At 34.0% G+C, this 10,365-nt stretch overlaps 2 protein-coding genes across 2 annotated transcripts in view; both read left to right on the top strand.

The window, feature by feature from the left end:
• Positions 1 to 3,867, top strand: part of LOC117108648 (gamma-glutamyl hydrolase-like) — a 6,801-nt gene extending 2,934 nt beyond the window's left edge. The window contains exons 5-8 of the mRNA XM_033250740.1: positions 122 to 231; positions 724 to 814; positions 1,903 to 2,046; positions 2,460 to 3,867. Of these exons, the coding sequence (XP_033106631.1) occupies positions 122 to 231; positions 724 to 814; positions 1,903 to 2,046; positions 2,460 to 2,584 (470 nt within the window). The 3' untranslated portion in view covers positions 2,585 to 3,867. The remainder of the gene's footprint in view (positions 1 to 121; positions 232 to 723; positions 815 to 1,902; positions 2,047 to 2,459) is intronic.
• A 109-nt stretch (positions 3,868 to 3,976) lies between these two features.
• LOC117108649 (gamma-glutamyl hydrolase-like) lies at positions 3,977 to 10,302 on the top strand. The gene is made up of 8 exons (XM_033250741.1): positions 3,977 to 4,113; positions 4,765 to 4,930; positions 5,816 to 5,909; positions 6,725 to 6,866; positions 7,287 to 7,399; positions 7,992 to 8,082; positions 8,443 to 8,586; positions 8,782 to 10,302. The coding sequence occupies exons 1-8, from the start codon at positions 4,026 to 4,028 to the stop codon at positions 8,925 to 8,927; spliced, it is 984 nt and encodes a 327-aa protein (XP_033106632.1). The 5' UTR covers positions 3,977 to 4,025; the 3' UTR covers positions 8,928 to 10,302.
• Positions 10,303 to 10,365: the final 63 nt, after the last annotated feature.

Raw genomic sequence — 10,365 nt, 5'->3', positions numbered from 1 at the left:
ATGTATATGTATAGGCATATATATATCATATACCGGTAATGTATTTTGATTTTAACTATTTATAAAACAGTACTATTGTTTGTATTTATTAATTACTTTTGTCCTATTTTATTGGAACCAGATTTTGTTAAGAGTCGCATCTTTGATATAAAAACGCCAGATTGTGTATTAAAAGCATTGACAACAGAAAATTCAACTTATAACCACCATAAATTTTCAGTTACGCCTAAGGTGAGAATGTCACTATAATAAAAATTATAATAAATTATAAGAGAATGACGATGATGATAGTCATGATGAAAATAATAATAGGGAAATTTTAGAACCTTACTAAAACGATAACGAATACGAATACGTCATTATCATTACCGTCATTCGTGTCTAAAATATTTATATATAGTATAGTATAGTATAGTATATAAAGTATAAAATTTACTCTGAAGCTATGCTTTCAATTTAATAGAAAATTAGATTGTTTTTCTCGTCAATTAACAGACGGATCAACAGACTTAATACAATTTCTATTATTCTTTTGTACAAATATTTAATTTGGCTGGAAATTAATTCAAAATGCTTGTGGTAGAAAACTGGTGAAAGTTTAGGATATACTCTAATACAGATATTAAGATTCTATTAGGTTTCTATTAAGTATCTATTATACTGATTTGTTCTACAGTATTAGGTTTCTATTAGGTGTCTATTATACTGATTTGTTTCCTGCAGAATTTTACAAAGTTTGGACTGGATAAGTTTTATAGAATTATTTCAGTGAACGAAGGTGGCAATGGACTTGAATTTATTTCAACTCTGGAAGGTAATACTTGTTTTTTTTTTAAGATTAATTTATTATTTAATGAATGTTTTCAGATTGAAAAATGTATGTTGCTACCGGATATTATAATTTAACAGTTAGATTCTTTTTATAATATCATATGATTTATTTCGTCAAATACATAAAATAATACAAATGGTAAACGTATAAAAACATGACAAGACGACCAAGACAACCTTAGTTTATACCTGACAGGATGGCTCAAAAGTAAACTAGTTCACTGTCGAGGAGATCTCCGGATATTCTAGACATAATTATTTTTTTTTTCAATTTACCAAATTCCGAATTAATTAGTGTACGCGGGACCTCGACTAATGGGCCGAAATGTTAATCAAATTTAATAACTGATTAATCAATCATATCGGAGTCACGGATAGGTGCTTGGGCCACAAACACACGTTTTGTTTGACTTCCCTTAGCAACAATATCCAAACAATATCCAAGGGGTAGGGCTTACCGGAAGGTACATTCACCACGAGGGAACAAGGGCGGATCCAGGAATTTGAAATAGAGGGGCCCAGGCCCAGGGAGGGACTTTCACAGATAAAAATTGCAGCGCACCTCAGCCCAACCATTGTTATTGCTGAGGTAAGAAATTATATGATTATGGCACGCCTAGATGGCCGGAAATGGTGCTCTCAGACCTCAACTTGATTATAATTTGACCATTTCCTTCCAGTTTTGTTTTATAATTTAAAATAAAATAGCAGGGGTGGCTCAGCCCCCCCCCCTTGAATCTGCTACTTTAGAAGGACTCAAGTAGAAACAAGTCCTCGTACATGGTGGTTATTAGGCCTACTTGGTGTGCTTCACATAAAATACAACATGCTATCATTCTAGCCTTATTCTATCCCTACTAAGTATTTATTATAAACAATATATGTACTGCACTTTTCATTTCCTGAAACATATTATGTGATTCTAAAGTATGTAACGTATTACTATTATTTAAACTACAGTTAACCCAAATAATCTATGTCTCTGCTATAAAAAATAATAAATAATTTATTTCTACCTGACGTTAGTTTATGATTTTTTTTTATTGTACCTGATTGTTGTTTCCTCTGCAGCCCTTGATTACCCAATCTATGGGATCCAATGGCACCCCGAGAAGACGTTATTTGAATGGAACCCACATAAAGATTCCGCTATTCCACACTTTCCTAATGCCGTGGCCGTTGCTCAACATGTGGTGAATTTTCTAGTCAGCGAAGGTACCGGTAATTTTTAAAATAAAAGCCCCTCCCCTCCTCCTAATGTTAATAAATTCTATTAATAGAACCGATTTAGTATGGCATGACTGTTTTCTTTTCTCAGCTAAAGCCGCCCCCCCCCCCAACCACCTAATGATATTAGGGAGGTTTCGCAAAACGATAACGGATAACGAATACGGTTACGTCATCAAATGTTTAGTCAATCCATTCCCATACAGTAGCATGTGTCACAGCGTGGGTCATCCATGCGTTTTACATAAATCATTGATCATCAGCTCGTATGTTTTAGGCACAAATTAACGATAATGATGACGTATTCGTATTCGTTATCGTTTTCTTAAGGTTGCGAAATGTCCCTATTGATACTAATAATAGAACCGATTTGGTATGGCATGTTTGTTTTCTTTTCTCAGCACGGAAGAGCCATCACCGTTTCTCCAGCGAAGATGAAGCTTCCAAGTACCTAGTCTACAATTACCAGCCGGTTTATACTGGCAACGTCGTATCATATGAGCTGTGTTACTTTCTTGATATGTAATGATATTGCATATGACATACAATTTTGAACAATTTGTTTACATTTGTTTTTGTCATATCCACCATCTAATGAAAGACAACAAACTACTTAGGAGAGTGTGTGTATTTCGTCGCCCATTAGCCACATTATCGTTGTTTAATTATATTTTGTCCTTCTTTGAAGAAACGGTTTAGCTATCATTACCTTACCACTGGTTTAACATTTTATAAATACAATTCAATTTATTTTAAGGCCTAAAGCAAAAAATATGGATTATATGAATTTTATAACGTTATTGCTTCAGCACGACCAATCAAAATACGCTCAACTGAAGTGTGATTTTTTTTTTTATTTTGTTGTATATTATCGCTTTTTTCGATGATCTAAAAATTAAAGGAACGTATAACTTTAATATATTGGTTTGATCCATGATTTTGTTTACTTTTATTTTTTTACGTGCTGTTCTTTATGTTGCTTGGGGCTGGCCTATTTCGAAATAGGTAAATATATGCTGCATAACGCAGCGTAGTATGATTTAAATATATATATACATTTTATATATTAAATTGTTTTTATGTATATAACATTGGTATTTTTGCCTTTGTATATTCTTCTTGACCAATTTATACTAAGGTACATCTATTTCGACATCTATTTGAACATCCATTTGGATTTTGGATAGGGCCTAAACACTGTTTCTTCGGCTATAAGGTCCTAGTAGGTCAAATAGCAATTGATTTAGATTCATTAAAAATATTTCCAAGTGTTAAATTTTATGACTTAATTGATTAACTGTAATCATGGCATTTCTTTTGTATTCTGACTATAAATATGGTACAGACTATTTGATAGGCCAAGAGAATCTAGACAGGTGCATTTCTCGTTTCTAATAACGGGAACAAAACGAATATGAAAATACAGAATTAAACACTTAGTAGGGAAGATTTCCCACCGAATTAAAAAACGAACGGTACTGGGTAATTGACTTTGACTTGCTTTGAACAAGGTATCAATTCGTAAAAGTTATATGAAGGTAAGCCTATCTAAGAGTTACTCTAGAGTGGCCGAGACTCCGCCAATCGGGAAAATTACAGAGTAGTGACATGTGAAAACGGGTAAAATCTATGAGTTGTCAGCACAGCATAACATAAGTTTATAACAAACAACTTTCAAGTAAACCGGTGTATATGTTTAAATGGTTATGTTTTCACTGTGTAGTGTGTAGGTTTAAATATTTTGTGTCATTAACAATTAGGCAATAATCATACATGTATTTATATGACGAATAAAGGAATTGAATTGAATTGTGCATTGATTAATTTGCATACTCAATATCGTATAAAATCTGCTCATCGTCCAATGACGTACAGACGTACCTTTAGGTCTACCGACATAGGCATACTATTAATAATATGATACGTTAGCCCTCATGTACTAAACAATTTTCTGTAATTAAGCTGAAATGTCTTCTGCTTTTGTTACCATAATTATTTTTTGCTTAATATATGTTTGCTCTGGAAACCGTTATGTGAACAATCGACCAGTAATCGGTAAGAGATTATTCCTTTTGCACTTTCATTCAAATAATTCAACAGTAAAATGATGTAAACGTCTTTTTTTCTCTGTCAATTATTGTTTTGCTATTCTCTGCTATTTAGATTCAATTTAATACTGCACAACAAAAACACATTTTTATGGGACATTTTGATTTCAAAATTATTTAATCGTTTGCACATATACGGTATGTCTTTGGGAAGTCCAATGGAGTTGAGCCTATAAGAAATTTAATTCACTGTTGACTTATATTGATAATTATTTCCGCCAAGGAGCTTATTCACCGCTGTCTGTCTGTCAGCAAGATTATGGAAAAACCGAATGGAGAGTGACTGCTCTCTTACGGCGTTTTCCAACGTCTGATTCGCCATGGAAACAATAAGCCGATAGCCCGGTTTGCATAACATCACTACACTCTATCTCCGACGGCTGACGGTTATTCGTCGGTCGAATCATGGAGCCTGTCCGATTTCGTCATGAACAGCTACACAGTGTAACGATAACAAAGAAACACTAGCAATAATGCAGCTATTTTATAGAGATCGGCTTAAATCGGCAACCCACTCGTTTGGCTCTCTGTTGGGATTCTTAGTCAAGCATGTTTTACAAATTGTAAACACACTGTTTTCAACTAATTATTTTGAAAGGAATTGTAGCACGAAAGACGAGTAGCCGGGTGCTAGCAACAATCGGGTCATCTGTTGTTGTGGCTTCGTACGTAAAATTTATCGAAACCGGTGGTGCCAGAGTGGTCGTCATCAAGGAAGGACAACCGTATGAATATTATCTGCGCATATTTAACTCAATCAATGGGTAAATGTCTATATATCTTTTTATATTTTATTTTAATATATCTTTTTATATATTTTTTTTTATATAAAACAATATAATATATATGTATATATGTATGTATATATGTAGGCCTATGTATAAGTATATATACATACTCTACCTATTAAGCTATTACGAAGCTATTGGCTCCACAGTACAAGTTGGTGTAAATAAATGATATTACGGGCCTCTGTGGTCTAAACGATATGAGGCTCATGGCGAGATATTACGTGTTCGATCCCCACCAGAAACCTTTTTTTTTATGCAACAATAATAACGAATTTTCGTTGATAAAATACGTTTGATACGATTTTATACCATCATGTTTTCGGTATATATTTGAGCACTGTATTATTATCTAGGCCTGGGCCTATATCTATCTATCTATCTATCTATAAAATAAGTAGACAAAAGCGAAATAACATTCTTAGAACATTTAAAAAATATAAAATTTGCCTATAAAAATAACGTTATTTTGATTGCCAATCACTAATATTGTGGTCTAAAAACATATCTTGGACCATACTAAGCCTGTCTCTTATACACATCTAGATGTGTATAAGAGACAGATATATATATGTATATATATAATATGTATATATATGATATAATATGTATATATGTATATATGTATATTCAAATCAAGTTGCTGTGTAGCACAGTCCTGTATTATTAATGGTATTATTATCAGTACCTTATCATAGGCCTATATCATTATTTCAAACTAAATGTTAAAGCTCTTGAGAAACATGACAAAACATAGTTTCGTTTCAGCAGCCGCTTGATTATGATAGATTGCGAACGTTAATATTACATAAGGATTATAACATGACAATATAATTTTTCTTTCGAATATGTGCTTACCAGCGTATTCATGCAAGGTGGAAGCATAAAGGATGCTAGGTTAATGAAGTCAGAATATGCACGTGTGGCTAAAATCATGCTTGATCTAGCGATTGAGGTGAGCTAAGTAATTTTACGCTTATAATAGACTGGCCAGGAGGATTGTCTAAAGCCGGGCACTCACTGCGTTGTACGGCGGACGTGTGACGAATCGAGCACCGTTTTCAAACACGTTTCCTGGTTATAAGCCGGTTACTCATTGCGTGCGACGGCAACGCGACGAAGAACGCACGCGAAGACGCGGACCCAACGGATCGTCTTTTTAATGAGGATTAGTTCAGATTGACAATCAGCAGACGGCGTTGCGTCGTCTATCGCTCGCCGGAAGAAAATGTGGATTTGTCGTGCGACGGTCGTACGACGCAGTGAGTGTCCGGCTTTACGGTTCATTAATTCTCGCGCCTGGCTAATCCTGCTAGTCTGAACGCCCGGCAAAGTTAAGCCGGGCTTAACGTTGAACCGGGCTTAACTCAAGCCCGGCTTATCTCCAAGTCTGAACGTAGCCATAGACTCATGTTGTTATTTCATGTTAATGTAATTCCATGCTAATGTTATGTTTATGATTACTTTTATGTTTCTGTTTGTGTTGTGCTGTGCTGTGCTTTACTTGCTGTGTTGTGTTGTGTTATTTTGTGTTGCGTTGCGTTGTTTAATGTTGTTTTGTTTTATGTTATGCCTATATTTAGGTGTTGTTTTTTTTTTTTTTTTTTTTTTTGGAAAACGATAACTGAATCTTGGTTGAGATGCATTTATATACACTTAAGTAAAATAATACCCATTCTTGACATTATATTTTCATATTCAGAGTGCTACACAGTCACGAATTAATTTAACTTAAATTTCAACCATTCTGACTATAATTTACGCATTCAGAGTAATAAAAATGGCGACTATTTTCCAATATGGGGGACGTGCCTAGGCTTCCAAGTGTTGGCTTCGCTGGTTGCTGGCAAAAACATCCGGCTTGGTGGCTTCGATGCTGTAAATAGGGCTATACCATTGGTGATAGGACAAGGTAGGAAAGGAGTATTTGATATATAGCAAGGTGACATTTTCACAACATGTTTATAATATTGCCGTTAGAATTTCCTTAATAGGGAGATTTCGCAAACTTACGAAAACGATAACGAATTCGAATACGTCATTCATTATCGTCATTCGTGCCTAAAACAATTTTTGAAAATATATATAAGAGCTGAATATGATCGTTGATTCGTGTAAAAGGCATGGATGGAATACGTTGTGAAAATGCTACTGTAGGGGATGAATTGACTAAACATGTTGATGACGTACTCGTACCGGTATTAGGTACGGTATCGCTTTCGTAAGCTTAAGAAACCTCCATATTAAACAAAAATAACGCATAACACGAATTCCAGTTTCACTCTCAGTTTTAGCAGATTTTTTTAGAATAACATTTTCCCTCCTGGTTCAGATTTTAACACCAGTAGAATGTTTAATGTAATGTCCACGCCGGCAGATCTCTTGGAAGCAGTAACCACAGAAAATATAACTTACCACAACAATGAAAAAGGTATTACTAATTGGGTAAGTTAGGCATATTTCCGTGAATTCTATTGCACTTTTATGAGAAGTATTTGACGAAGCGTGCACGATGATCGTAGGCTGAGAGGGAATTCCTCCTCCCCCGTCGGACATTCCTGAAACCCATGTCGTCCGATGCCACAACTAGGTTATCGGTTCAAAAATTAAAAGACTAATAATTTTCCTATACAAATAACGTTATTTTGGTTCCCAATTTCTAATACAGTATTGTGTTCTACAAGCAATTTGGACCATACTAAGCCATAAAAACTCTCCCCGTTCACCCTATCAGGATTTTTTTTTATGCCGAGCCGTCGACCAAGGCTCTAGTAGGCCCCTTGGTTCGTTCGGACCCCTTGTTGGCAAATATCCGGAGAGACCCCCGCTAAGATCTCAGAACGAAAGTGTAAAACCAAAACGTACTCAGAAACACACGTACACTTGTGTGACAACACATGTATTTATGGGACAAGCGCGTAGTTTTAGCCCTGCCTGATTGGTCAGTTTTTTTGACTGCCTTAAGCTAACAGTTTTATAATATTTTACGTTAAAAAAAAGTCAAAGATGTATCACTTTATTTTTTTTTTGTTGCCAGATGTTTAAGCAACATGGTCTAGATGAGTTGTTCAAAGTGGTAACAGTGAATACGGACCGGAAAGGTCTTGAGTATATTTCATCCATTGAAGGTACAGCATATCGATTAAATTAAAGATGTAATTACTACGTGTTTTAAATCCACTTCTTTCAATAATGTAATATATTTAGAAAACAAAAACATAGATCATTTAGGCCTATTTGTTTGTAAGTAGGTCTATAAATGCAGCATATATACTCATGATGAGCCAATGTTTACAATTTCCTTTATGCTAATTTTTCACACCCACACATTATACTTGCAACTCGTTCGACCATTTTACATATATATACCCCCACGTATAATATAATACATAAAATGATGATGTGGGAATAGCACAGATTGGCATTAGATTAGCCTTGATGCTGATGAGCTCAAAATTAATCAAATGAAATTTTATTATTCTCCTCAGCAATTGATTACCCGTTTTACGCTGTTCAATGGCACCCAGAGAAGACCATGTACGAGTGGAATCGGTACCAAAACCCGAATATACCGCGAACTACTAATGCCATCCGCATCGCCCAACACCTTGCAAATTTCTTTGCCAGCGAAGGTAATATTAAGCCCTATTAAGTCTTTCAATTTTATATGACAAAAACGTGTGACATGTGCCTAAATGTAATAATAAATAATAATAACTTTATTTCATAAAGCGCAAGCAATCCATTAAAAATGTTCACAGTATTTATGTCATGAACTTAACAATATAATCGATATAATTACAAAATTGATTGTATCTGTCCTACAGCCCGCAAGAGCAGCCATACATTCAAAAGTGAGGAGGAAGAGTTACCTCATCTGATTTCCAATATACAACCTATCTTTACTGGAGGCAACCTCACAACTTACGAACTCTGCTACTTCCTAGAACGACATCAAGGTGTGAGTCCGTAGTTTCAGTACACAGAAAAACACTGAAAACCTCCTCATGGACCATGCAATGAAATATCAATGTTGCAAAGATCGTATCGGGCCTAGCCTGTGAATGAAAAATTTATCTTTTTCAGTTTTTTTTCTCTTTTCTGGCAAAGCCACACTTATTCAATAGTAAAATACTTATAATCTGAACATAATATTAATGATTTTCAGAATAAGAAATTGAATCTGCATATTCAAAATCAAAATATAAAACATTGTAAATTAGACCACTTTTAAGTTTATCATCCTACAACAGACAATACAATTAATCAATTAATAATGATTTTCGCTCTTTTCATTTTCTTACAATTTATTTTATAAACCACTTATATTTGTTTCTTTAAACTCATTTCTTTTTTTCTATTTCGTGTTGGTAATTAACCCACCTTCATTCATACAATATATCATTTTCTCCAACGTTTTATAGCAAGTCTATATTTGACCATTTTTTAATGGCGACTTCTCGTCGTACAGTATACTCCATTTTATTCTTATTTCTAATTCACTCTTAAATTTTAAGAACAATTTATTGTCGACATTTGTTATTTTCAATGTCAACCTGTTTTTAAAAATGGTATACATAGCAATAGTGATTACGGTACCTGATTCGTTACATTATAATTATCCATCAATTCTGTTGATCCTAACATAATAATTTGATACGATATTTGTATATTTCTTAATAAAATTCACAGAATGTATTGTATTTTTTGCCAGAATCCATTTAAGCGTTTACAGGAGAAAAACAAATGTTCTTCGTCCTCTACTTTGTTACATATCACATATTTCTGCATCGGCAATATTCCAGAGCAATAAACGTTTTCCCGTTGGAATCGTTTGTGCAACAGTTTAAAGTTAAATTCTGCCAATTTTCTCTCTTCATATTTTTTACTTTAGACTGCCAGATATACTTCCAGTCTACCTCATTTTGTAAATCAAACCTTTGTTCCCATTTTAATTGCGAAATGGGTTTTACTCCGACGATGCTTCTCAATACATCGGAACATGTTTTAGATGACAAAATATTTATCAAAGTGTTTTCCTTCTTTTTAGTATTAAATATAGTAATCAATCTTTATCAGTCTATAATTTGAAAACGTTTCCTGACGGGAATTGATCCAGCGATATATCGCTGTCCGATATCTCGCTGTCCAATCAAGTGTCATATACCCTCATGTCTGAATATCGGTAATACAAAATTGATAAACAAAAGGTAAAATGTAAACGTAAGTTAAATTAAGGAGTATTATGAAATTTGATTTCTAAGACACCATTAAACATAATTAATATTGGTCATGTCACGAATTGTAATTAAAAATATTAATAAACCAATAGCCTAAATTGAATTTTATGTTTTAGTCCTATTTGTGTTTTTTTTTTTAAGTAACTAGCATGATTTATTGATGAAAATAGA

The sequence above is a fragment of the Anneissia japonica genome, unplaced genomic scaffold, assembly GCF_011630105.1.
Source record: "Anneissia japonica isolate Jap-2015-1 unplaced genomic scaffold, ASM1163010v1 scaffold1587_len1432017_cov164, whole genome shotgun sequence".
Classification (NCBI taxonomy): domain Eukaryota; kingdom Metazoa; phylum Echinodermata; class Crinoidea; order Comatulida; family Comatulidae; genus Anneissia; species Anneissia japonica.
This window is presented reverse-complemented; position numbering and strand designations above follow the sequence as displayed.

What these genes read in the sequence shown, in the direction of transcription:
- LOC117108649 (XM_033250741.1), top strand. Translation starts at nt 4,026, where the DNA reads ATGTCTTCTGCTTTTGTTACCATAATTATTTTTTGCTTAATATATGTT. An exon ending in GTATATTTCATCCATTGAAG is followed by an intron (nt 8,083 to 8,442) that starts GTACAGCATATC and finishes TATTCTCCTCAG; the next exon opens with CAATTGATTACCCGTTTTAC. An exon ending in AAATTTCTTTGCCAGCGAAG is followed by an intron (nt 8,587 to 8,781) that starts GTAATATTAAGC and finishes TCTGTCCTACAG; the next exon opens with CCCGCAAGAGCAGCCATACA.